This window comes from Nelusetta ayraudi, unplaced genomic scaffold (genome assembly GCF_046127955.1).
Source record: "Nelusetta ayraudi isolate G7.1 ecotype Tasmania unplaced genomic scaffold, CSIRO-AGI_Nayr_v1 ptg000072l, whole genome shotgun sequence".
Lineage (NCBI taxonomy): Eukaryota > Metazoa > Chordata > Actinopteri > Tetraodontiformes > Monacanthidae > Nelusetta > Nelusetta ayraudi.
In genome coordinates this window covers 309,756-337,713 of record NW_027466122.1, presented here as the reverse complement: position 1 = coordinate 337,713, position 27,958 = coordinate 309,756, and the positions used below count along the sequence as shown (strand labels likewise).

Below are 27,958 nucleotides of genomic sequence, written 5' to 3'. Positions count from 1 at the left end.
GGAAAGCGCACGGCTTGCGGTTCTCGCGATAATGAAGCAACATCACTGCGGTTCCCACGGAATCTCGCGATACCTTGTGATCGTTACCCCATTTTCCAGCTGTCCCTCAGTCGGTTCGGGATTTTGGAGCCACCGGAGAATCGCCGGAAAGGGGCTTCGGTGATAAAATCTGCATCGGGTGGAGAAGATACCTCGTTTTTTGTTCGTGCGCTTCCATGCGACGCTGCCTCGTCCTGCGTTTCATCATGGATGATAAACTATGAGGTAACGATAGAGTGCAGTATGCGTGATGTGAAAGAATGTCCCTGAGCGGGCTGACGCTAGCGTTTCACAGGCTAGCTCGATGTGCTAGCTGCACTGATATCTACGTTAGCGCTGATAGCTGGTGATTTTAGCTGCTGTAGCCTGCAGCCGTCAACATTGACCCTCGACATAGACCTGACGGCTACACACACATTGTACTTTAATGTGGACCACGACGTATTTTATCTTCGTGAGCGTGTGAAGATATACGCACAGATGATATTAACAGTTAGCTCTATTGCTAATGTTAAATCAGTGCATCTGCCCTGCCAAGGCAGTCTGTGACCTGACGTTAACATTGACCCCGGCGCTACCTGGGGGGAAACCTTTGCCCCGCCGTTCACCTCGTCGCTAGTTGAAAATGAATCAGGTTCGTCGGCAGCCCCTCCTCAGATAGTGACTTAACAGATTTCAGCTACATGTCATTCGCTGCGACTGTGCCTGGTGTTAGCCACAAGCCTTCTTCAAAGTAGCTATCCAGTTAAAACACACCCTGAATATTCTTTTAATAGGTTAAAGGCTTCAAGTGTGTGATACTGGTAAATTAATAGACAACGACAAACAGAGCCGCCCTGTTACTGTGAAAGTTGAAGTGAGGAGACTTATTTTTGCACCAGTGGGTGTGTATCCAGATAGTTTTATACGAGCTGGTCTCGTATTAACCCCTCAGTGTGGACGGAACCGGTTGCCACGGTATCGACCGTGGGATGGATGCTGACGGGACTATTCGTGAAAAAAAAAAAAAAAAAAAAAAAAGAGGTTTGCGCAAGAATATGCAATGGGTTGTGTGCCAAAGTGCATATGGTGGCATTTTTCCCCCCCAAGGATGACATCACTTCCCTCCACGGCTTTTACTTGTGTGCCACAGATGGGTTGTTATTATCAACGCAGAGATATAAGTGGCCAACATTTTTGAAATATGTGTTTGGGGGACAATGTCATAAAGCATCATCCGCTTGTGCATTGTAACCAAGCCAAGGCAAACTAGTTAGCAGTGGAGGTTTTATGACTGGAAGTAACATGGGTTAAGCAAGGAAAGGATGGGGCAGATACAGGAAGAGGTTATGGATGGATGGACTGGGCAAATGTGTGCGCATGTGTTGGTTGGCTGAGTGTGCTGTCATCTCTCAGGCATCACTATTTGTCAAGAGAGTGACAAGTATGTCTTTGGTCAGAGATGCAGAGCTTTGCTCACTGACGGACGGAGTGCTGCTGATAGAGTTTCTTAAGTGTGTATGTGTGTGAGAGGGAGAGTGGGTGTCTGTTGTGAAGCTAACAATGTTTGTTTGAAATGCATGTTCTGTGTGTGGAAGGCATGATGGAAATCTGCTGTTAATGAAATTATCATTGGAAGGTCATCACCTTTGAATTGAATTCAATCGTTATCATGGCCAGGAGTTTATTTGAGGTTAAATTAAATCCTTATTAACTAATGTTTGACGTATGAATAACCGTCATTGACAATTATGCCCAGCAATGAGGAGGAAGAAGGGAGTAATTGTACAAAGGTAAATTATAAATGTAATTGTAGATGGACACTGAGCAAAGGCAGAAAAAAACCAAGCAGGTGACAAAGGGACAAGGCGGTCTGACGTTTCATGTTTTTTGAAGCCGTTTTGACAGCGACTGTTTGTGTCTGCTGGTGAATGAGTGAGTGTACGAGGGGCTTAAAGTGGCATCTGCTACAATCCTTGATAACAGGCCGACACTCGAGTAACATCCAGTGCTCTAATTACGCAGACTAATCCAACAAAGACAACACATGCACAAGGGGTAAACGTGAGCAGGAAGCCCACAAATACACTAAAAACACTGTCATTAAGGAATCGTCATTAATCAGCTTTTTAAATGGAACATGGTCGATAGACTGACCTCATCCGAACGATCGGCCCATTGTTGGATGCGGACATTTGAATGTTATCAATGAATGAATAAGTGATGTTTATATAAATGAAAATGCATCGATTGTCGCTGTGACTCCTGCAGATTCAATTACTGTCTCCTTCCTCTTCCTGTAACATCAACTCACGGCAACGGTGCACTCACTGCTGCACCGTCCCTCCTCTCCGGTACTTCCTCCTTCAAGGATGCGTAAAGTGATGCTTGTCATATGATAACAGCGTCACAAAAAAATCTTTCAAGACACATTTCAGATGTGACCTTTGTCCTGTTGGTGTCCTAGACATCCTTCATTGTTATTAAATTATGTGTCTCAAGATTTTTTTTCCTTTAACAGAAGGTGAAATATTATTTAAAACAAGAAAAAAAACCAGACAAAACTAAGTTTGACATAACCAGCAGACAGTTTCTAGATATGATAACTCCAAACGATTGCTCGAGAGTGGCAGCCATGAAAGTGTGTGTGTGTGTGTGTGTGTGTGTGTGTGTGTGTGTGTGTGTGTGTGTGTGTGTGTGTGTGTGTGTGTGTGTGTGTGTGTGTGTGTGTGTGTGTGTGTGTGTGTCTTTGTATTTGTGTAGGCTGGGCTTTGTTCGTCTGACCTAGTTAAGCTGGTTACTTTGTCCTTCCACTCTGATGATAATGAGACACACACACACACACACACACACACACACACACACACACACACTCTTGCCCTTCAATTAAACAAGGACAGTATTCCTTTTGAAGAAACTGTCCGAGCCGTAATGTTCCCATCAACATCTTTGCAAATATGCACACGTTGCTGTTGGGGTTTTTGCAGACTGAGAATCCTGAGCTGAACATAATCCACTCATAAGCATGTTGTGATGTCAACAGAAGTCTCAGATCTGAAAATATTTCACTGAAGACCATCACAGACACGGTGCATTACAAATGACATGACAAAGCTACACCAGCCTCATCATGAACTCGTGACTGGAGTAGAGAAAATTACACTCCAATTATAAAATAATATACCATTTGTTATTTAAAGGTCCTATTAAGTCTGAAAGTGCAGGTAAACTCTGGTGGGACTGGATTTAACTTTGCCCATGTGCATTGAGAATTCATCGTCGTCATTATCATTGCCAGCTTCCTCTCCTTTTAAGCAAATTAGCATTTTTACAAGACTCCCGCACTGCTTCTCACAGGAGAACAGTGGAACACTGTTGTACTGTTGTGCTCAGGTCCCAAATGAGAATGTGTGTAAATGAGTGATTGTGAAGAAAAGGGGTTTGCGATCCAAGAGAGTACTCTGAGGCAGCTTGCCCTGCATAAGTAACGGGTTGCTGCCCTTTTGACTTGCACAGGATAGGGTTGACAGGGTCCAGTCCTCTGTGGCCCGGCTTGGGAAGGAACTGTTGAAAATTCTGTGCCTGCATGCATGCTTTTGATGAATGCATTAAATTAGCGCAACACCACAAACCCTTTAAGCAGTGAGTTCTAATTGTGTGTGTAACTGTGCTGAATTGTGCAGATTGTGTTGTTTGAACGTTTGATAATATAATTATGCTTGTTCTGACGCCTTTTGCCAAAGTCTTATTAATCAAACTGGATATTAGGTGACATTTATTTGCAGCTGTCAGCTGAAACGCTTGTTTCACATTGACGTTATCAGCCCGACGTTCTCCTCTGCCGTGCGTCTGACTTCTGTCTGTCTGCCTGGCTGAGCTGACCAGCAAGGTGTTGCTGCTCTCTTTGCCTTTCAGCCTCCTTCAGGGCTGTTCCACACCAACGGCAGCTCCATATTTCCTGACAGAGTTCATTTACGGCCTCACCTCCTAATCCCCTCTGTCTGCCTCTGGTGCTGGTGTCGTGGTGCCAACCTCCCAGGCTCCATTATCTCCTGACCTCTGCTGCTGTCCCGGCAGACTGTTCATTCACTTTGCAAATGTGCCGTTTGCTTTACTTTTGGGTCTGGTAGGGACATGGTTAGCGGTACTGGAGCCGTCCCATCCTGGGAGGTTGTGCCGATGAATAAGGACACAGACAGGGGAGGCCTGCCGTGCACATGGCGAGGGACAGAAAAACAGTATATAAAATAGATTTCTGTGCGTGCGCTTGACAACTTACAAACAAATGAAACTCAGCTTCATGTGAATGGGTGAAGTGAATGTGTTACCATGCTATGACTATATGACTAAATTATTTGTTATCTTTGCATTATTGATTGGTAGAAATTGTGAGGTTGATGAGATAAACAAGCCGTGTTTTGTTTCCTACATTGTGTTGTTACAGGTGTTGTGTTGCGCAGACAACTGAGTGAACCATGGCGCAGTTCCCCACCACATTCACAGGTCAGTGAGTCAGAGACTGCTCTCGGAGGTGGGCAGTGTTGTTGATGTTCATAACAGACTTGATTTGAGTGCTGCACTCATCAAGCACAGACTTTTAACTTTCTATGTTTTTAAATTAATTGTTAAATATTCAATCCATGTCAGAGAAAAATCTAAAACACCTCCTTCCCTTCTATTATCATTGAATGTTTGGAATTTATTTTTGAGAAAAATGTTTAGGATAAGAAAAAGTGTTAAACTAATTCAGTCATAGCAAAGCACTTGTGCTGCATTTCCCTTTTCTCTATGTCGAAGCTCCAAGGCCCCAAGAAATGAGTCAGCATGAATGAGTTAAACTGCCAATAAATTGCAACACCACAAGCTGTCAGTTAAGTCACTGCAGGAAAGACAAACTGCTCTGACCTGTCTGTGTAGGCTTGGCTTAAATCCACTGATCAATTAAAAGGTAATTAGTAATAAAAACTGGTAATAGTAGTAGGAGGAATGGCTGATTACATGGAGGTGTAGCAAGTCATCCTGGGTGAGGAGAGAGGTCTCTGACTCTTTCCCCCCTCATTCATCTCATCTGTGTCCCCCCCCCCTCCATCGGCCGCTGGGTTGACACACTTAATAGGAATCATCTTACAGGAACTGAAATCCATGACTAACTGCATTCTTGTCATACTTCCCGTTTCTTCCATTGTCCATCTGGCTCTGCCCGCGCCTTCACGCCTCCAATGTGTTTGCTCTGCGGGTTAGGTCCAGATGTCTTTCTGATCTCCGTGGATGAGAGAGCCAAGTATGATCAGCAGTTTCACAGCCTCTCTCCAACGGCCGGGGGTTACATCACAGGTAACTGTCTGTCTCTTTGCCCCCAACCCCCTCACAACATTTCTAATATGCTTATATTGTTCCTCTCATTCTCCCTACTGATATTTTTAATTGTCCCTTACAATTGCTGCCATTCATGGTACATACAAATATTTTTATAAAAAAAAAAATTCTCAAATAGTTTATGACAGGTAGTTCAGTTAACAGGTCATTACAGGGGTGTGGCAGGATATTGACACGTGTATATGCAGAGGATATAAACCTCTATCAGAAAGCAGAGCAATGTCCTTATATCCAAGGCACAATTTAAAAAAAATGTATGTACTGCATTTATCAGTCCAAAGGGACAAGGAGAACACATGGTAATAAAGGTAACTCAGAACAAATATAACGTCTAGTATCTCCATTCCAGACAGCTTTATCATTATTTATGTGTAGCCAACATTTTCCCATGCGCCTGGTCCAGCTGGAGCTCTGAAGACCTGGCAGATGTTTTAATAATTGCACACAAGAATAAAAAGAATCCAAACTGTAACATTTGAAATGATTGTTGAGAAATGCACAGCGTATTGTCTCTGCCAGACATAGCACTTAGATAATATGACATTTAAAAAAATCAATTTGCTTTTATGCTTCCTTTAGTGAGGGGACTCAGCAACGGAAACGCTGGGGTTTGTGTAAAGAGGGACTTTGATTTGTTCTTGTATAGTTTTGTGCAAGTGTCTTTCAATGTTATTGCTTCTGTCGCATACATACTAAATATTCTCACGGCTCTGTTTGTTTGCCCACGAAGGTGACCAAGCCAGGAACTTCTTCCTGCAGTCAGGCCTGCCCCCGCCCATCCTGGCTCAGATCTGGTGAGTCACACTGACAGGAAGTGGCCATTAGCTGAGCAGACAGATGTGACACACTCAAACATAATATCACAAGTCACAAATTCTCCCTCTTTTGTTCTGAACGTTTTTTTTCAGGGCCCTGGCCGACATGAACAGCGACGGCCGCATGGACATCCATGAGTTCTCTATCGCCATGAAGCTGATCAAGCTCAAGCTGCAGGGTCACCCCCTACCCCCCTCGCTTCCTCCCAGTATGAAACAGCCCCCCCTTCCCCTACCGCCACAGTCTGGCTTCGGTAAGGGCCAAAACACACCAAGCACAGCGTGTGACATTGTAAATGCTGTAACTGCTTTTTATCCATCACAATGGTGTTTGTTTTTCTCAGTTGTCTCCTGGAAAATGTTTGTTTACCCTCAAAGCGTTTCTCCCCCGCCAGGTATGCCTTCCCTGGCCTCCATGGCGCCTCCTCTGGCAGGTGTTCCTCCCATCCCTCTCCCGCCCCACCCCGTCGGAGTGTCGCCGCCTCTCGTCTCCTCTGGCCCACCATCCCTCCCCCCGCCTATCGCCAACGGGGCTCCATCCACTGGAATGATGCAGCCAATCTCAGGCTTCTCCCACCCTGGTAATACAAACGTGTCATAAAACGTGGGAAATTTTTGTGTTTAGGGAAAAACGTCTCAGTCTCCGTCCTAAACCTCTGTTTACATTCTAACCTGTTTTGTGTTTACCCTTTAGACACGTCTGAGCTAGCTGTTTATAGTCTTTTACCTCAGACGATGAAAGATAAAAAAAAAAAGAGCTTAAAAAAAAAAAGGCTTGCTGGTCCCAGCTGAAGTTCATTTTATTTTGTGTCTCCCAGCTCCTCCTATCAGCAAAAGTCCATTCAATCGGTCCAGTACTAAGCTGCAAAAGGGGCCATCCTTGGACGGAAAGTATGCCACATAATAAGAAAGGCTTCCACAGTTCTGACTGATGACCATGTACTACTGTTGCATCAATATAGACATGTAGCAAAGAAGTGTGACAGTTATCCCCGTTTTGATATTTTGTTGCAGCATTCAGCCGCCGGTAGATTGGGCCGTTCCTCAGTCCTCAAGGCTGAAGTACAGGCAGCTTTTTAACTCTCATGACAAGATGATGAGCGGTCACCTCACAGGTACAGAGACACACAATGCATGATTTCATTTGTCACCATATTTTCTTCTGAGTTTTGCCCCCAGCAGTCAATGCTTATTGTGACTTGGTCCCAGGTCCCCAGGCACGCACCATCCTCATGCAGTCAAGTCTTCCTCAGAGCCAGCTGGCCACAATATGGTCAGTGCATCAAAAACGGAAGAAAAAAAAAGAAGATGTTTTTTAGAATACAAAAATGCTCACACTCATAGGCTTTAAACTCTGAATTGATTCTTGTAGGAGTTTATCAGATATTGACCAGGATGGGAAGCTGACAGCTGAAGAGTTTATATTAGCCATGCACCTCATTGACATGGCAATGTCAGGGTTACCTCTGCCGCCTGTCCTACCTCCAGATTATCTCCCACCCACCTTCAGGTAAGTACGGCAGTGCATCAATAATCTGTTATTACCTATTAATGCACATTTTTATCAGAAATATGTGAATATCAGTCATCAGGATTCTGTTTTTTTGCGGGGGGGGTTTTTGCCCTCAAGGCGTGTGCGAAGTGACAGTGTTCAGTCTGATCACAAGAGTACCCAAGAAGAGGCAGAGGAGGAGGCAGAGAGCAGCCTGGACAAGAAACTGCCAGGTGATTGATTGGTTGGAGCTGCAGCTGTAATATTAAGTGCACCTGATTTCAAATACCTGACTAATAAACGTACCAAATTTAAAGGTCAGCAAGAATTCCTCACTAAATGACATATTAGAAAGTAAAATAAAACATTTCCCAGCATTAAAGTAATACAGGAGGAGAAAAAACAATCTTCTTACAGCCCCATCTCCGCTTTCTTATCTACAAAAGCTTGTGTAACAGCCAACAGTAATTGTTTGGATGGATTTGAATTTCCACCAGTGACCTTTGAGGACAAGAAGAGGGAGAACTTTGAGAGGGGGAACCTGGAGTTGGAGAAGAGACGTCAGGCTCTGCAGGAGCAGCAGAGGAAGGAGCAGGAGAGGTTGGCGGCGCTGGAGAGGGAGGAGCAGGAGAAGAAGGTAATATGAATAATAAATAATAATAAAGCGGACTGAATATTTGTTCAGGGATTTGTTCTGATTGTGAAACACCCTTGAAATGTATTAATATTTTTGTTCGTCTGCGTTTCAGGAGCGTGAGCGTCTGGAGCAGGAGAGGAGGCGGCAGCAGGAACAAGAGAAACAGCTGGAAAGACATAGAGAGCTGGAGAGGCATAGAGAGGAGGAGAGACGCAAAGAGATCGAGAGGAGAGAGGCAAGCAGACGACCACAAGACTAGAGATGTTTCTTTTGTCAAATATAAATATGTTCTTTTTCCTCTAAGCCAAACTGTTTTCCACACGCACGCTTTCACAAATGTCCAGGCCGCCAAGCGAGAACTGGAGCGTCAGCGGCAGCTGGAATGGGAGCGCCAGCGTCGGCAGGAGCTTCTGACTCAGAGGAACAGAGAGCAGGAGAGTATCGTGCTGCTCAAGGCCAGGAAGAAGACCCTGGAGTTTGAACTGGAGGCCCTGGTAATCAAACATCAACAGACCCAGACGCAGTCACACATCATCTAAACCTGATAACAACAAAAAAATCAACCAAAAGACTTTGTTTCCTAATGCTTGTCCTCCATCTGTAGAACGATAAGAAGAGCCAGTTGGAGGGCAAACTGAAGGATGTGCGCTTCCGCCTGTCGGCTCAGCGGAGAGAAGTTGAACAGACCAATCAGACCAGAGAGACGCGTATCGCTGAAATCACACTGCTGCAACAACAACTGCAGGTCAGCAGCCGTCTGATGCGTAATCACAGAGTCTGTCCATTCTGTGCAAGTGATGAAGTTAGTGCGTCGCCATGTGCTGTGGTAATGTTGACTCCCTGTTGGCCCGCAGGACTCGCAGCAGTGGCTGGGGAGGTTAATTCCTGATAAACAGAGTCTGAACGATCAGCTGAATCAAGTCCAGCAGAACAGTCTGCACCGTGAGCGCCCCTTCTAATTACACACAAGCATTGTTTGTTAATGTTGCTGCAAGCTTTTCGAGAACTAACAACCCTAACTTTGATCTTCTGCGGCCTGCAGGAGACAGTCTGTGTTCCCTGCAGAAGGCTGTGGAGCAGAAGGAGACCAACAGACAGCAGCTCCGGGAACAACTGGATGTGGTGGAGAGAGAAACCAGGGCCAAACTACTGGAGATAGATGCTTTCAACACCCAGCTGAAGGTAAACGGCAAGTCAGCGCAGCCATTCATTCAATACAAGCCCCCAGGCAACAGGTCACATATAAAGAAGAAAATAAAATAAAAAAATTCATTTGAGTAGAAATTTATAGAGGTGACCACTAGGGGCGCCCCTTGACCCTTTTTTCTGGTAAGAACATTTTATTGTATCTGTATGAGTTTAAATTGAAATCCTGTTGGCCTTCTATAAATATCAAGTCAACTGTTGCTGTGGTCTTCTCAGTCGCCCCATCTTCACAGCGGATTAATAGCATCGCAATGCTTGTGTTTGTCAATGCATTTGAATTTGCCGCTCTTATTCCTTGCACTTGTACTCATGTCTGCATCAATACATGAGACGCTGAGGGTGAGCAGCTTCCCCATTTGTTTTTAAGTAAACGGAGGAAGATGGAATTCATTTTTTCTTTATTCATAACAGTTTGAGATATTTTAAAATTGTTGTTTTCTTAGTCTTCCTCTCCACCGTCCGCCAGTGCAGCAGGTCACAGAGACTGCAGAGAGGACTCGTCCTGATATCTGCCCCAGGGGGAAATTGAGGGAAACAGAGCACAATAACTAGATTTTTTCTGATGGTTAATCTAATGAGGTTGTTGTTTCTCAGCCTTATTTGTTTTGATCAACATAATGGGACAATTGCGACACTCGCGCAACTCCTTAATGGTCAAAGCGCATAACCGGCCATCTTGAGCATCTTTTCTTCTCCAGATTCGGTAATTGGAAAGCAGACCTGTGCCTCTGAAATCTGTCAGATTTCTAATTATACTGACGTCTGCCTTCCTTTTCTCACTATTTCACTCCCTCCAATCAAACCTCCGTCTTCCTCCGTCCTTCACACTCGCTGGATCTCTTCGTGTCCGTCGCCCCCACCGCTGCCTCTTTCCCGATTCTGCTGGCTTTCCTCCTCATCGGTTTCCTTGCCGTTACTTTCCACTCCCGTTGTTCTCGTCGTCCACACCCTCCTGTATTATTCTCTGTTCCTCATAATAAACCCCTCCTTTTTATAATTTCTACTCCTTTTTATTTATCTCCCACACTGGCCCCCTTTGCTCCCTTGAACTTGGCAGTCTCTGTGTGAGTTCTATGCCAGCCACTGTGCCAGGATAGAAGCCCTGCGACGCCAGCTTGACGCCGATCATAGAGGGAGACAGGTAGAGCACACTGCCGCTGTTGGCCTGGGGCGGTACTGCACCTGGGTCAACAATAACTTAAAAAGAGAGAGAAAGAAAATCACATGAGCACACCACCTTGTGTTGTAGATAAACAATGCTGTGCACTTGGATTGATTTCACAATGTAGCAGTGAAAGAGGCACAAATGAATACGGGCACACAGCTTCCAGCGAGTTGAAAAGTTTTAGTCACATGAGACGACTTTGCCACTGCTAACATTTCCAAACCAGACTTTTAAGTGCCTGGTTTGTGCAGAAATACTGAATTAACCTGTGTGTATTTTGATGACCCCACATGGCACTGAGAGGCTTTGCACTCGACTGAAACTGGTCTCGCATTAACAGCCCTGCGTGTTGATTCTGTTGTGTCCCTCTGAACAGTAATATAGAGACGTTTTCACCACCGACTTAATGAGAAAAGTCGGTGTTGTATTTGTTGGAAGATTGGCAGTGATATCACTGAAGTTTTGCAGTTTGCAATAACTCCAAAACGCAGACGCAGTGCATGAAACTTGTTGGTGGAAATGGCCTTTCACATCAAGCAGAAAATTAAAGACATCTCATCTGTGCACTAGGGGGAGAAGGTGGTTGGTTGGAAACAAAAAAATACTTTTTTAATTGGTCCTAGTCCCACTGAACTAATGGCAACTGTGCAACATACACAGGCCAGTAAACATTTGCTCACAACAACTGGGCAGTAGCAGCTGTTTACTTTGGTGAGTCACAGTAGCCTCTTCCAGTATGAATGAAAACCTCATTGTGTTTTCTGCTCTGATCTTCATCTCTGCTGAAAATATGCTGAGGTCAGAGACTGAAAGCAAAGCATATTTATAATAATAATCAGATATGTTGTATGGAATTGCAGGCAATAGACAGTTTAAGTTGACCTGTACCTGTCATACAAACAGTTGTGCTTGACAGGTTGTTGTGAATTACCGAAATTTGCCTCAGTCATGGTGTTGACTTGAACCCCTGATCTGTGAATGTTTTTGTGTTGAGAACAGTTGATCCCGTGTGTTTGCGTGTGCACGCTTTTTCTGTGTATGTGCACGTTTGCTGCGAGGAGCAGGAGTGTGTGTGAGCCGTCGGGGCGTGTCTGACTCAACTAGGCCAAATCATCCAGGTTCTCACTAAATCTTGGACTCTGCTGGACTTCCCACCCCTAGTCGCCACTTGCTTTAGCCCACCGGCTCACCGTGCTCACAACTGTTTTCACAAAAAGCTAGCTGCAGTGTGTGGCGAGCAGTTGCCCTAGAATTGGTTATGTTCTGATGTCGCCATGCTCATCCTTTTGAACCCGAGTGCAGAAGTGTTTCAGCAACGCAGGACAGTCGATGTTGATCTAACCAGCAAGTATTAAGCGACACGCTGCTTGTGCTTGGCATGTTCTGTTTTCTCCATCTTCAACTTCCTGTTCCAGGTGATTAGAGTTCTTCTCTGTCTTCTGGTTCTGCAGTTTTAGTGCTCTTGTGGCGCAGCCGGTTGTCATGACTACACAGATTTGCCTCCCCTCCCTCCACTGTATCCCCGATTCTCTCCATTTTTTCTTTACGGTTTAACCCCACCTACAAATGTCCCGACCTTGTGCAAGCTCCGCCCCACTGTAATGAAGCAGAGCAGTAACTTAAGCATGCATTTGCTTAAGTTACTCAAACAACCCACAGCTGTCAGTCTGGTGATGAATGGTAAGTTTGGCCCTTCAGCTCAGCCAGCTTCCTTCTCTGCACCTCCAGATCCACGCCAGTCGTTTAACCCGCTCAGTCTTGTGGGCGGAGCTTGCCACCCGACTAACGCCTCGCGCCGTCGCTGCCGTGTTCGTTGTCACCGGCACTCCGCTCCAGTCGTCCCCTTTGCTCCAACTTCCTCCCCCCCCTCACTGCTGTCCCTTCCTTTATCCCATGATGCCTTGCAGGAGCTGCGGGAAATCCACAGCCAACAGCAGAGGCACAAGCAGAAGGAGATGGAGGGGGAGGCGCACGCGCTTATGTCCGTGTCGGCTGAGAGGAAGTCCGCCGAGCTCCAGGAGAGCAGGTGAGTTTGAGATCCCATGGGCAGTTTCGTAGGTCGCGACCCCTCAATCGGTTGACCAAGCTTTAAGTACAGAGCTCTAAGGCACACCCGGTGACGTGTCAAAACACTTCACACAACAGAGGAACCAGCAGACCCCTGTTCTCCATAACTGTTATTAGATAGCTTTATTCTGATGTATTCTAATACGTGCCCTTTTTTTTTTTTCATCACCGTGCAGGTTGCCAGAAGAGACCCTGGCCTGGAAGGATGAGGCAGGAGGTGGCGACACCTGCAAAGCCCCCAGCCCACCTGCTGTCTCTGCGCCTCACGCCTGGCTCAACAGAGTGACCCAGGAGGAGGAGGGGAGGAGGAGGAGAGCCATGGAGGATGAGGAGGAGGGCAGGAAGGGGATGGGACCTGTGGAGGAGGAGGAGGAGGAGGAGGACGATAGTCGAAGCAAAAAGGACATGCAGGAGAAACTAAGCAAGTTGTTCAGCCAGCCCACCGACCCCTGGACCTCTGCAGGTGGGTGCTTACGTCAGCATGAGACGGAACTCTAGTCTCGAGAAAGTTCAGCCCAAAATGTAGTTATTAATGTGGCTACATCACAGGATTTGTGACAGTATATTTGTTGGTTCACAGTTGAGAAGGCTCCAGTTCCCAGCCTGTTTGACCACAAGGTGCCGGTCAGCAGCTTTGAGCAACCGCCGCCGCCACCGCAGCAGCAGCAGCAGCAGCAGCAGCAGCAGCAGCAGCAGCAGCAGCAGCCGCCAGTGAAGGTGGTCTACTACAGGGCTTTATATCCGTTCGACGCTCGCAGCCATGACGAGATCAGCATCGTTCCTGGTGATGTCATCATGGTGCGTCTCACCTGCACAACCTCTCAATCTTCACACACATTTTCTCCAGTTGCATACTCTCTCTCTCACACACACACACACAAACACACGTATCCCATCTATATCACCTGTGAAGAATGAAATTGGATTCACCATTCAGAGTAGATGGAGTATTATTATATTGGAGCCAAATAAGCAAAATAACAACTAGATGTGCAGTTTCTCATTTGTGAAAAAAAATGTGTTCCATGTGTGTGTGCGTGTGCGTGTGTGTGTGCGTGTGCCTGTGCGTGTGCGCGAGTGCGGGTAATAACTGTCTCCTCTCTCCTCTGCCGTGCAATCTGAAGGTGAAGGGGGAATGGGTAAGTTTCTTGGCCCCGCCCAGTCTTGTGCACCCACCAGTCTCAGGCCAGCACTCACGCGAACCCTCGCAGCACATCGGTTCATCTCCATGTCATCCGTCACGTGCATTCACTCACAGGCTGGATGAATGACTCGGGCGTGGGCATTGTGGTCCATCGGTGTTGTGTTGCCAGTGTTGTGAAAAGTCGTAGAGTGTTGGGCTTTGCATTTACATCCGGGCCTCATTAGGATACTTGCATTGAACTAATAAACTACATTAGCCAGCCAAGTGAAAAAAAAAATCCTTGTTCATTATAACATGACATGCTAGAAACAAGCTATTCGCTGGAGCAAAACATGCTGGCAATTATATCAAATGTCACGTCAGGTTCATGTACGATATTTTTTTTTTTGTTGTTTTTCCACTCAGGAACTTAAACTTCTCACGTCCATGTGACTGCTCTGTTCCACCTCATACACACCTCTGTTAGTCACGTGACCGTAGGTGCTCACCCACATCTCCTGACTTGAACTGGGCTCCTCCGCCTCTGTGCGCTCACAGGTGGATGAATCCCAGACGGGTGAACCCGGCTGGCTGGGAGGCGAGCTCAGGGGCCGCACTGGTTGGTTCCCGGCCAATTACGCAGAGCGGATACCTGAGAGCGAGGCGCCAGTCAGCCTCCGAACAGCCGCCTCGGCCACGCCCCCGTCAGCCCAGCAGCCAATGACGACACCTCCGCCAGCGCCGGGAAAAGCCTCCTCCTCCACCTCTTCCTCCAATAGCAACTGGGCCGATTTTAGCACCACGTGAGTCCAACAGACTCCCTGCTTTTCAGTCAGCTAGTTTGTCGACAACATTTTCATGTCTGTTGCCATCTTCTTCCGAAAAACATTTGTTTCTGTATAAATACATTTCCAGCTGGCCCTCCAACACCGCTAGTCAATCGGAAAGTGAAGGGTGGGACGCGTGGCCGACCTCCTCCTCATCCGCCAATCAGAATCCTTCACTCAGCGTCCCCTCGGCGCAGCTTCGGCAGCGCTCGGCCTTCACGCCGGCCACCATGACGACAGGCTCCTCCCCGTCTCCTGTGCTGGGACAGGTAGCCAGACGCAGTGCATGAAACTTGTCGGGGGAAATGGCCTCTCATGTCAAGCAGAAAATTAAAGACATCTCATCTGTGCACTAGGGGGAGAAAGTGGAGGGTCTTCAGGCTCAGGCCTTGTATCCCTGGAGAGCCAAGAAAGACAACCACCTCAACTTTAATAAAAACGAGGTAACATATTTTCTTCATGCTTGCGTTTGATTTGCACTGCTTCACTCACCGAGGCTCGCGGGATGAATGAATCTCTCGCTCTTTGCGCAGATCATCACTGTGTTGGAGCAGCAGGACATGTGGTGGCTGGGTGAGCTGCAGACCGGACAGAGAGGCTGGTTCCCCAAAAGTTACGTCAAGCTCATCTCTGCCGCCATTGCTGCTCCACCCATGGTTGCAGCGGTTCGAAGCAAAAACGCAAGGTGAGCTCAGAGCTTGCAAGTAGAATACAAACGCAGGACAGCCCATCAAATTGAGCTAACTTGGGATGACTTTGTTTTTGTTTTCTCCAGTGAGTCGGTGGTGTCAGAGAGCCCGCCCAATGGAAAGCGACCCTCCCCTTCCCCGACAAAGTCCTCCGAGTCTGGAGAAGGTAAAGCATCAAAAATCCAGATTGTTCATCTGAGAATTGGGTTACAATATTTCAATAAAAACCCTCTGACTCTCTGAGAGTCTGACCACGTTTTTACACCTGTTTCTGCAGAGTACATGGCCATGTACACCTATGAGAGCAGCGAACAGGGCGACCTCAGTTTCCAGCAAGGAGACGTTGTGGTGGTGACCAGGAAAGAAGGGGATTGGTGGACTGGAGTAGTAGGGGGGAAAACCGGGGTCTTCCCCTCCAATTACGTGAAGCCGCGAGACTCGATGTCGGAGGTGACCTTGCACTCTATGGCTGCACATCATCCAGTCGTCAGTGCTGTCGTCGTCACATTGATTGACGCTTAAATGTCGGCTCTGTTTTCAGTCTTTTGGGTCAGCCGGGAAGACGGGGAGCCTGGGAAAGAAACCAGGTGTGTTTTTAATTGCTGCAGTAAAAAATACGCTCAGCCAAAATGTATTAAATCTACCACACCTCTGCTGCTTGTTCTTATGCCTCCATCTGTCCGTCTGTTTGTCCCTTTGTCAGAAATTGCTCAGGTGATCGCCCCCTACAATGCTACAGGAGCAGAACAGCTGACTTTAGCTCCGGGGCAGCTCATCCTTATCAGGAAGAAGAATCCAGGTGGCTGGTGGGAAGGGGAACTGCAGGTACGCAATCACAATTCTTTATTTGAGAATTAGAGATTGATTTTTTTTTTGTTGTTACAGTTGTTTCCCTTTTCTAGCAACTCACTGATCCTCTGATCTTGTCTGCTCAGGCTCGAGGGAAGAAACGCCAAATTGGCTGGTTTCCAGCCAACTATGTGAAGCTGCTCAGCCCGAGCACGAGCAAGACCACGCCCACAGAACCCACCCCACCTAAACTGGCACCTGCCAGCGCCGGTACGTCCATCATTTGACAAAAACCTCATGCTTTTAAGATCAGTTTTCTTGCAGAAATCAGTGTGGCTTTTTCTTCTCACTAAATCCTCCCTCTGTGGGCCTGTAGCTGTGTGCCAGGTGATCGGCATGTACGACTACGTGGCTCAGAACGACGACGAGCTAGCCTTCCAGAAGGGTCAGGTGATCACGGTGCTCAACAAGGACGACTGCGACTGGTGGAAAGGCGAGCTCAACGGGAGGGAGGGCCTCTTCCCCAGCAACTACGTCAAGCTGACCACCGACACGGACCCCAGCACGCAGTGTGAGTAGTACCCGCCCGCCCCGGTAGTCCCACACACCCGGGGTACTAAACCTAACACGTTAACACCCTTCAGAACGTTGCCACACTTGCACTACGGCATTCTCTCTCTCTCTCTCTCTCTCGCTCTCTCTCTCTCTCGCTCTCTCTCTCACACGCACACACTCTCACACGCACACACGCACACACGCACGCACACACACACACACACACACACACACACACACACACACACCAGAGGCAGGTGTGGAGATGCTCTCCCTCTCTCAGTTTGTGACCCTGGATTGATTTGACCTCTGACCTTTCACCTTGACACTCCTTTGGGCCTCTTTGATAACCGACCAGTCATTGAATTCCACCTGGTGGCACCTGTGTGTGTTTGTATGCTGCTGTATGTGCATGCCCTCTTTGTGTGCGTGTGCGTGCACGTACGCTCCTCATCCGTGTAAAGTCCTTTCCCTCCTTCCTGCATGTCTTCCCTTCAGCATGATCCATGCATAGATGTAGAGTTTCTAGATCTTTACGAGTCACGACCGAAAGTTCAATAGCAGACTTCTTATGTTTTTATAGACTGACCAAAAAAAAAAAAAAAAAAAATCAAAGGCTTATAAGTGTGCAAGATACATTACGAAGTCGCTAAAATAAATTGCATTCACTAATAATAAGTCTAAGTTGACATGAAGGGGTGGTCAGCTTGTGAGGAAGCTCTGTGTCACCACAGATATTTGTTATAACCACAATGATGTTTGATTGAGTGAATACAATGCATCTTATTTTCTAATTTATCAAACATTATTTAATCTAAAGCAAAAATCTGTGAAAAGTCGTCACCTTACTGCTGTGGTGATGCTGCTCTACAGACTCTATTTCTATGCCACGTCAGACCACACCTCCACACTCTTGCCTTGCTGCACGCTCCACCCACCTAGCACCCGATTGGTTGTCGTTGTTGTTGTTGTTGTTGTTGTTGTTGTTTTGTTTAGTTGTTTTTGTTGATGTTGTTGTTGTTGTTGTTGTTGTCCTCTCTCTAGGATCATATCATTACCCAGAACCCCCCTCTCCTCAAAGCCCTCAAAGAGACCCACTAGGCCACTCAACCAATGGGACAGCAGCGGGAGGTCACATGACCCCGGGGGATATGGCGACTCTCCACCAATAGAGGCCAGAGAGGCAGACAGATACACAGAGAGACAGACAGACACAGTGTAACTGTTTAAAAAAAACAAAAAAAAAAACAACAACAAGCGCCCCCTAGTGGCGAGAACTCTGTCCATGCGCTGCTCTGACTGGACTTGGCCAAACTCTCCTTATCTCAAGGCTCTGGCTCCAAACAGCACTGCTCAACAGGAGGGAGATCAATAGTCAGGACTCCTCCTCCTCCCTGACTCTCTTCTTCTTTTCTCTTCCTCTTCTCCCTCCTCCTCTGTCTTTTCTTCTCCTTCCTCTTCTCTCCCTTTACAATCAAGCAAAAACAGACAAAAAACGTTCAAATATGGAGAGAAGGGAGTTTCTCAGAGAGACTGTTGAGCTCCTTCCTTGCAGATTGGACTGATGCACATGTTCTGTTTGGACTGTATACACACACACACACACACACTCACACACTCACACACTCACACGCGGATCTCTGCGGCGCACACCCTACATCCTAGCCTGGTGAAGTGGATAGTGGGTCATTTTGTGGCTTTATGGGAGATTCTGTCACCAGAACCAGAACCAGTAGCTCTGCTCTGCTCTGCTCTGCTCTGCTCAGCTCAGCTCAGCTCAGCTCAGCCCCACCCTGCCTCTCCTTTTTACTTTCCCTCTGAGCTTGCTTCCCGCTAGCTCAGCAGCGTCATTCACCTGTCACTCAAAAGTGCTGGCTCCACCCTCATCCCCCATCACTAACTCCCCCCCCCCCGCCCCCCCTCCGCTCCCGCAGCTTCACAGAACGACCCACTATCTGCAGGAGGACGCGTCTCAATGTGAAGCCCTGCGCTCCTCCTCTCCTCTCCTGGCCTCCTCTCTCCTTATGCCAAAGATTCCTCCCTCCCTCCCTCCCCCCTCCTCCTTGTTGTTTTTTGTCCCTCCCCCCACCCCCACTCCATGCCGTTCCAAAGGAGTGAACGTGACGGGAGAGGAGAGGAAGCGAGGCACCGTTGAGATGCGTCCTGTTGCAAACTAACGCTGAGTGCCAACCGAGGTCGCTGCTGCCTTCTCCGTGTTTTTTTGGGGTGCACGGCGACAGGAAGTGGGACTCAGCCGCGCAGCTCAGGGCTCACATGGAAAGCCATGCTGTAACTGCTTAGCGTTCTAGCTAACCATACTACACACACACACACACACACACACACACACACACACACACACACACACACACACACACACACACACACACACATACACACACACACATACACACACACTCAATGCAACATGGTACAGAGGTCGGGGTGTGCATTTACAGATCACACAGACACAGTGTTGTTTTGTCTGTTGTAGTTCAACATTGTGGAATTGTATTAACTTTAAATGATGACTTTCGTGTTTTGTCCTCGTTTATGGCTCGGCTCCGTTGCCATGGTGATTAGACCTTTTCCAGTATTTAGGGCTAACGACGAACTTTGCCTTCACACATTTTGCTGATTCGGTACTAAATGCTTTGGGTCGGGACGACTCATCTTCTGAGACAAACTCACTCGGGGTCGCGTCACATCGTTTCAGTCACCGGAGTGATTGAACCGTTTTGGAAAGGCTTTTCTGTGATTGCGCGGTGGGGAAATTGATGCCTTTGTCACAGTTATCCGTTATCAGTCAAATAGAAGAGCCACTAACCATTTTGAATGCATGGAAAGAACCTAACAGACGGGGAGAAACGGTGGCTAACTAAGCCACTAAGCTAACTAGCTCCATGTTCTTAATTATGAGGGCAGAATTCAATTGGTTTTTTTGTTTTGTTTTTTTGCGCATCACGACCGTTTTCCAAAACCAAAATCACAAACTTCTCCTTTAACTAGCTCCAATGATTTTACTGCCATGAATTGTTGACATTTTTAATTGTTTTATTCTTTACCTCTGTGTATTTTCCTCACTGTGTTGCACCTTTTTTTTAAAAAAAAGAAAAGAAAAGTGTTCGTAGATTTTCACTCAGCTTTATGAATTAAAAAAAAAAAGAAGCTGATTCTTACGTCAGCTTTTTTTTTTGCTTCATCTTGCACAAGAAACTTATAGTGTGAAGCCATGCAGCATTACTTCAGCCAAGTTTCCTTCCAACACAGACGTTAAGCGTGTTGTCCTCCAGCCGTTAACTGTTCCATGTCCTCGGAAACGTGTTTGTCTCATTTGATGGGGTGGATTAATCAGGCCTGTGTTGATTTATAGACGCAGAAGAGCGACAGACTGTGGTGTCCAACAGCTGCCATATCAGATTTGTGTTGTGTCATTTATTTGTTGTTTATCCAGATGACAGTATTCTGTTACTAATGTTTACCCTCAAACCATGAATGAACTTTTTATAAAAAGAAAAAAAACAAAACACAAGCAATACAGTTATGATGATGATTATCGTTATTTGTCCCGCATCGATCAATCCCATTGGCTCCTTCATGTATCCGTGTTGGTGAGGAAGTCCTCTGATGGAATGGAGAAAAAAAAAGCTTATCGAGAACAGAGTTGTGCTTCTCACCGGTGTTACTCTTCTAAATGTTGCCATATTGAAACATATTAGCATTAATTCAAAGTTGCATATAAGCTCCTGCAAGTTAACAACAACTGTGCGGGAGTTTGTATTTATAGCGGTCGATACATTGTTCTAAATTCACTTTTACAACATTGTAATGGTGATAATACATGAGAAACAACAATGAACGGTTATGAAATAAAAGTAAATACAAAAAATATTAGCATAAAAAAATGCATTGTCATTTTCTCAAGTAATTGCACTCTGCTTATCATTTTAAGTAATGTCTACAAATAACCTAAACTGTAAAAAGATTAATAACTTCAGTGAATAAAATAAAATAGTGGTGGTGAACCGGACTGTAGCATTTAGCATCTTCTTGAACACACACAAATTTGTGAACATTTGGCCTATTTGTTTATTTTTTTTTAATCAGCATTTGTGTATTATGTTTAAATGACAAAAAAAACATGTACTGCTACTACACAGATATATAGAATTTTGAATTTGTTCTTTCTTCTCCAGTGAACCTGCCCAATGAAATAAATGTGCAAGTTATTATTGTTTATTCTAACATGACAAAGCCCCCAGCTGCGTTGATCATTTTCTTGATGAGCATCATGGTGCCGCTTTCCTGTGCTGCCTCCCCCCCCTCCCCCTTTTTCCATTTCTGGCAAGACATTTCACTTGCCTCCGTTCAGAAGCTCGGTTCTGGTCCAGCCTGGCCTGTTCAGAGCTTCATGATCCATAATTAGCCTCATGAATTATGAAGCTTTAGTGCTTCATTTATAACCCTCTGATGAATGAGCAGAACAGACCGCCAGACCAAACGTCATCCTGCTGCAGCTGGCTGGGAGAACATAAAGCAAGATCTTTATGGTGGTGGATCATCAGACTGGGGCTCGAGCTTCATGAAGGAGCGAATACAAATGCATGAATGAGCAGGTGAATTTGTCGGCATGACGGGACAGGGGAGAGTGACTGACTGGTCGTGATGATTAGAAGCTGAGACTGTGCTCATGACCGACTCACACACGTGCTTGACGCTGTTAAATAATGACTTCACTGTCAAGTTTCTATTTTTAAATAAAACTGAATTTGAAATTCAAAGGCCTGTTCTTAAATGTCTCATCCGGGGGGGAAAAAAATAGCAAGCCGAGCACACTAGTTGTGTAGTCGAGCCCTTTGTGATGTCACTAAAAGCTTTCCCGGGTTAGTGACGACCCCCCCACCCCCTCACCCACCCATGGCCAGCTGTTAGCTCCGCCCCCTCTGAGACTGCCTTGTCATTGTTACCAACCAAAGCACCACTTTTAGCAGGAGGCTAAGACCCAGCAGTTTTTGCTGGTGGCTGCAAACAGAGGGCTAAATATGCAGTTTTCTGGGGATCTATATTGGTTTTTGATTGAACAAACAGGTATGTATGTTGCTGGTGATATTAAACATGTCTTTGAAGTTGTTTTTTATTGGTGTTTGACCACTGTGTGTGATGTTTGTGCTGCAGGGTGCGCTGACCTCCACCTGCTGGACATGCTGAGTCCCATGGAGAGGAAGAGGCAGGGCTACATCCACGAGCTGATCGTCACCGAGGAGAACTACGTCAACGACCTGCAGCTCGTCACCGAGGTCAGTGCACACACACACACACACACAAACACACACAGTTAGCATTGCACCTGGCGGTAAAACACACACACTGAGCGCAGCTGAGATTGTTCTCTCCAGCTCTTACAACGTGATGTTTGCTGGTAGTAATCTAAGCCTGACAGTTATTTAATAAATGATGTTAAAGCATGAAACCCTCGTAAGGGATCACCATTCCTCGATGTATACGTGACTTTTAATGCAAACATTTGTCAGTCATTATTTTCTATTTAGTCACATCTTTCCTTTGAGGCCAGGGAGGGCAACCATAATTATGTAGTAACATATCAGGCCAGTGGGGGGCGCTGTGTTGGTGCCAGTGGTACTATTCTTTCTGTTATAAGTCAATGAATTATATTAAAAAAAATATCTAAAATGTGAACAAATGCAATGATGATTCTTGCCGCCTTTAGTTTTCAACTGAGACAATGAATCCAGACGGACGTTGTATGTAAACAGCCCACAAATTTTCAATGAAGGACACGTCGGATATTAGACGAGCTCCGGAGCAATAAATAGCTTTTGATCATGATCACAAAATCCGAGAAGAAAATAAATGTGACCGCTGCTGCTCCTGCGTGTGCAGATCTTCCACAAGCCACTGCTGGACTGCGAGTTGCTGACGGAGAAGGAGGTGGCCATGATCTTCGTCAACTGGAAGGAGCTCATCATGTGCAACATCAAACTGCTCAAGTAAACACAGAAGAGTCCGGCTTTCAATGCGGAATGAATTTAAAAAGGAACAAAAAAACAAGAGGTTGAAGCAGGCAGGTTTAAAAACGTGTCTCTCTGTCGCCCCCTGCAGGGCTCTTAGAGTAAGGAAGAAGATGTCTGGCGACAGGATGCCTGTGAAGATGATCGGCGACATCCTGACCAATCAGCTGCCTCACATGCAGCCTTACATCAGGTATCACTTGCCAGCTGTTAAAACCAAACAGCAGCCAAGTCAGTGATAATATTTCTCCCTGGGGAAAAAAAAAACAACAAATTTCTTTTCTTTGTGTCTGCAGATTCTGTTCGTGCCAGCTGAACGGAGCCACTCTGATCCAGCAGAAGACCGACGACAACCCGGAAATCAAAGACTTCCTCAAGGTAGGAGACACAAACTTAAAAAAAAACAAAACTGTTTCTCTTGTAGTGTGAGAGTATTGCTGCAGGTACGACTCTGCAAAACTGTGCTCTGTGGTGTGTCTCCTGCAGAGGTTGGCCATGGATCCCAGGTGTAAGGGCATGCCTCTGTCCAGCTTCCTGCTCAAACCCATGCAGAGGGTCACACGCTACCCACTCATCATCAAGAATGTATGTAGCCTGACCAGCTTTGAGTAGTTTGATTGATTGATTGATTGATTGATTGATTGATTGATTGATGACTTTTATTGTCAGAATTCCTCCCGATACTAACACTGATTTAACATTTTGATAGACTAATATATAGAAGAGTTCCTGCTCCGCCGTCGCTCACATCCTGCCTGTGCGTCCTCCCCCTGTAGATCTTGGAAAACACTCCCGAGTCCCACCCGGACCACAGCCACCTGCGGGCGGCGCTGGAGAAGGCCGAGGAGCTCTGCTCGCAGGTCAACGAGGGCGTCCGGGAGAAGGAGAACTCGGACCGCCTGGAGTGGATCCAGGCTCACGTGCAGTGTGAGGGCCTGTCAGAGGTGCTACACACACTCACTCTCTCTGTCACGCACACACACACACACACACATTATATTGTATCACTTGTCTGGTTAAATAAACATTAAATAGGTTGGAAAATAATACAATAAGGCAATGTAAATAAGGTTTTCATTCTTTGTGCCAAAGCATTGTTGTTTTTTTCTGAGCTGTGAGACCTCAGTGGTTTCAAATGTCCGTGTGAAATCTACTCACACACACACACAATAAGACGTTTCTGTCACGTTTGTCCTCGTCCCAGCAACTGGTGTTCAACTCGGTCACCAACTGTCTGGGTCCCAGGAAGTTCCTCCACAGCGGCAAGTTGTTCAAAGCCAAGAGCAGCAAGGAGCTCTACGGCTTCCTGTTCAACGACTTCCTGCTGCTGACACAGGTGAGCCTGACCGCGCCCCCTCCTGGTCCCCCTCAGGCACTGCAGAGGTGTGTGCGTGTGTGTGTGTGTGTGTGTGTTTGTCTAAAGTCCTCCTGGTGTCTCTGCCAGGTGACCAAACCTCTGGGCTCGTCTGGCTCAGACAAAGTCTTCTCCTCCAAGACGCACCTGCAGTATCGCATGTACAAGACGGTGAGAGATGTCCGCACTGATTGCAAGTTACACTTTCAAGCTCTACATTAGCATATTCATTTGTGAATCAAATCCTTCTTTGTGAATGCAGCCCATCTTCCTGAACGAAGTGCTGGTGAAGCTGCCGACGGACCCGTCGGGAGACGAGCCGCTCTTCCACATCTCCCACATCGACAGAGTTTACACGCTGAGGGCCGAGAGCATCAACGAGAGGTCTTTCTTTGTCTCTCTTTCTTTTTAAGTGAACGCTGTGCATGTCTTGAAGCCAAACCAAACCCTTTTCCTGTGTGTATCCCTGCAGGACGGCGTGGGTTCAGAAGATAAAAGCAGCCTCGGAACTCTTCATCGAGACGGAGAAGAAGAAAAGAGAGAAGGCTTATCTAGGTGCTCCTCTTGTTCTTTTCCTGCTCTTAAGCAAAAATAAAAACGATGCCGCCTCTAAATGTCACTCTTGCACTGACTGAACCTGCCGACTGTGTCGCAGTGCGTTCCCAGAGGGCCACGGGCATCGGCAGGCTGATGGTCAACATCGTGGAGGGAATCGAGCTCAAGCCTTGTCGCTCTCACGGTATAAAAACTAGTTCATGTCCATGTGTTTGTTTGTTCGTCCTGTGTTTGCTTGGGTGAAATATGATGCTAACAACAACCTCGATGGACTCTTTTAATTGGTAGGAAAAAGCAACCCATACTGTGAGGTCACCATGGGCTCCCAGTGCCATATCACAAAAACATTACAGGTACGAACTGTCCAATTGTATCAAGCTTTTCTCTGTTTTGCACTATTTCTGGATTATTTTTCTTTTAACTGCTTTTCTTTCTCCTGGTGCAGGACACGCTGAATCCCAAGTGGAATTCCAACTGTCAGTTCTTCATCAAGGACTTGGAGCAGGACGTCCTGTGTGTCACAGTGTTTGAACGGGACCAGTTCTCCCCTGACGGTCAGTCGTCCTTCTCAATGGTCGAGGACGGTTGCTTTGATAATTGGTTTGCTTTTTCCACTCACCTCCTTCCCTCTCTCCCTCCCTCCCTCCCACCTCCTTCCCTCTCTCCCTCCCTCCCTCCCTCCCTTGCTCTCTCTCCTCCTCCAACAGACTTCTTGGGAAGGACGGAGATCCGGTTGGCTGAGATCAAAAAGGACCAGGGTTCCAAGGGACCAATCACCAAGCGGCTGCTGCTCCACGAGGTTCCCACGGGAGAGATTGTCGTCAGACTCGACCTTCAGCTCTTTGAAGAACCGTGAAGAAGAAAAAAAAAAAAAGGACTGTAGCTCAGCTGACTGGATCGAACTATATATAAAAGATGTGTCATTTGGACCGAGCAGCAGGGCCAGATTAGACTGGACTGGAGTCCTTAGATTATCTCACTTTCAGACATATCATCTCTTAGATTCATTTTTAAACCAGGAATCAGAGGTTCCGATCAACTCTGACCTTCATTTTCACCGGCAGATCCCAAACACATGGCATGAGTCGATTCCGGTGAGGCGATCTGATCCCAGATCAGCTGCTAATAAAGCAGTGGAAAATCCTCCAGTTCAGTTTTAAATCTGCCCCTCAGTTCAGTCCAGTTAGTCCCGTCAGGTTGAACCACGTCCTCTGGGAGACCAGCCGGGTCTTTGCTGTTCTCCTCTTTCGTCAGCCTCCGTCAGAAAACAAAAAAGCCTCGCAGACGACACTCCAGTGACAATCCCAGCCGTCCTCCGTCAGTCATCCCGGCGAAAACCCTGATCTGTGCGAGCGTGAGAGGAGCAGAGAGGAGGAGGAGGAGGATGAACGGCTGTGTGACTTTGGAGGTGGGCGGCTCAACCCAAGGTGTACGATTTCTTTCCTTTTTTAAAAAATTTTGTTACATGAAGTCTTAAACTCATCTCTCCTGCTCTCACTGCGGAGGGGCTGCGTGTGACGGAACCGTAGTTTTTAATTCTCTGCTCTGCTCTGTTCTGACTGTCGCTGGACACTCGCCAGATGATTGGAGAAGGTGGTAAATATGTACATGTTTCATGAGAAATGATAACGATGCTAAAAAAAAAAAAAAAAGAAGAAAAAAAAGAATATATATATCAATGGAAGGATTTTACTGCAATTGTATGACGAGTCTCCAGAGAGGAGGAAGTGCAGAGACGTCCTCTTCACCTGCTTCAATATACTGCTGATAGATTTGTGGCTGGAACAAAGGCAGCTAGGAGAAAAAGAGGCGTTGACTAATTTAAACGGAGGCACTAATTACAAACAGAATGTCTTATTTTTTATTGTTTGTGGTGTTGAAGGTGCACGGAGGTCATGCTTTTATTTGTTTGTTTGTTTCTACATCTAACCTCTGTTACTTTGCTGCAGACACAGAGAGAGGGAGAGAGAGGTGGAGGAAACCCTGAGATAATCAAGTAGCTGAGAGCTGCAAAGGCGCCTCTGGCTGCTGCAGACGCTGGAACTGAGCTCAAGGTCATTCCAAGGCTCTCACAGGGAAGAGTTAATGTTACTGTATATCGGAAGCTCTGGCACTTATTAGACGCACGTTGGCTCTAAAAGCAGGGCAGGACGGCAGAAATTTTTCGAAATGCGACCGAAGACCCGACAGATTCTACGTAATTATTCCTGCATGTTGTAAATCCAACAGCAGAGCAGAAAGGGAACATGGTACTCGGATCAATTTGACTGCTCGTGGATTTGCTTTTAATCTTTTTTTGTTTTTTTCGAAAGACTGTATGGTACTAAGAAATATCCTCAGATTATCAATCTGTAAATTAAGAGACGAGAACAAAAAATTAGAGCTCGCGTTAGCTTGGTTACAATCACACAGAAAAGTATTAAAGTGAGGCAGCTTGAAACACTTTTACAATTACTTTAGCGGTTTTATGATTTTAGCCAATTCCTCCTCAAGGTTTTTTTGACATTCCATGAAGTTTGTGTTTATTGCTGATCATGGGTTGTCAGCATCTCTGCCGTAGCTGCTGCATTCTCCTGGTGCCTACACATTGAAAGTAGTCCCGCCTATTTATGAAGGTGCCAAATAAGAGCATTTATTTATTTAAATTGGATCAGTTTCATTTTTTTTTTTCCAGAGAAATATAATTTTCTCCATTTCCTTTTCTAGAAATTCACTCAGGAGTTAGCTCGCAGCCAGCGACAATGTTTCTGTCTTTTGTTTTTCCCTCCTGTTACAAGTGCAGACGATGGCAGCAGTGACACTTCTGCATTTAAGTTACCCGACTGTTCACCTTGCCTGAAATATAGTTCTCTTCTGTTTAAACGCCACGGTTGTTGCCATAGCTCAATACCAAGAGGACCAATAGATTTGTTAGGGACCAGCCACTGTCCAATCAGGAGCCAGCTGTGCGTGTGGAAGTGAATGTTTGTGTTTCCTCTTACCGATGATGATGATGATGATGATGGTGAATTTGTCTCACACCCTTATGCTGGATCCCTGCTCCCGTCTTACACTGTTCTGAAACTAACCCGATCCACTTTGAACCGGTTGTCACCATTCACCTTCCAGGCTGTGTATAATACGACTGCGATCTGAGAGTTAATATATGAGCGCTTACTGGCGGCCGTGGAGAGAGAAAGAGTCCGCTGTTAATTATCACTGTAGAAGATGATGTACGTTGTTGTCTCTCAATGTTCAGAATAAACTTCAGATGGACCAAGA

General features: G+C 46.3%; 1 protein-coding gene and 1 long non-coding RNA gene across 3 annotated transcripts; one reads left to right on the top strand and one right to left on the bottom strand.

The window, feature by feature from the left end:
* Positions 1-85: 85 nt before the first annotated feature.
* itsn1 (intersectin 1 (SH3 domain protein)) lies at positions 86-27,958 on the top strand. Of its 2 annotated transcripts, XM_076043049.1 has the most exons (44): positions 86-264; positions 4,463-4,521; positions 5,260-5,352; positions 6,125-6,188; positions 6,303-6,463; positions 6,605-6,790; positions 7,028-7,100; positions 7,224-7,324; positions 7,419-7,482; positions 7,582-7,719; positions 7,840-7,934; positions 8,199-8,338; positions 8,451-8,573; positions 8,683-8,832; positions 8,943-9,083; positions 9,193-9,280; positions 9,381-9,520; positions 12,617-12,735; positions 12,953-13,239; positions 13,357-13,574; positions 14,458-14,702; positions 14,815-14,995; positions 15,083-15,169; positions 15,260-15,411; positions 15,502-15,581; positions 15,693-15,865; positions 15,957-16,002; positions 16,119-16,240; positions 16,351-16,474; positions 16,581-16,775; positions 21,935-22,056; positions 22,661-22,767; positions 22,880-22,981; positions 23,085-23,166; positions 23,275-23,373; positions 23,565-23,732; positions 23,993-24,124; positions 24,233-24,313; positions 24,405-24,526; positions 24,615-24,697; positions 24,798-24,881; positions 24,986-25,050; positions 25,143-25,251; positions 25,405-27,958. In XM_076043049.1, the coding sequence occupies exons 2-44, from the start codon at positions 4,494-4,496 to the stop codon at positions 25,551-25,553; spliced, it is 5,319 nt and encodes a 1,772-aa protein (XP_075899164.1). In that variant the 5' UTR covers positions 86-264; positions 4,463-4,493; the 3' UTR covers positions 25,554-27,958. The 2 variants fall into 2 exon arrangements, with proteins under 2 accessions (XP_075899164.1, XP_075899165.1); XM_076043050.1 differs by lacking the exon at positions 4,463-4,521.
* LOC142899460 (uncharacterized) lies at positions 18,843-19,281 on the bottom strand. The gene is made up of 2 exons (XR_012928769.1): positions 19,140-19,281; positions 18,843-19,077 (listed from the first exon to the last, which is right to left on the bottom strand). It is a non-coding gene; the product is annotated as an uncharacterized LOC142899460 (long non-coding RNA).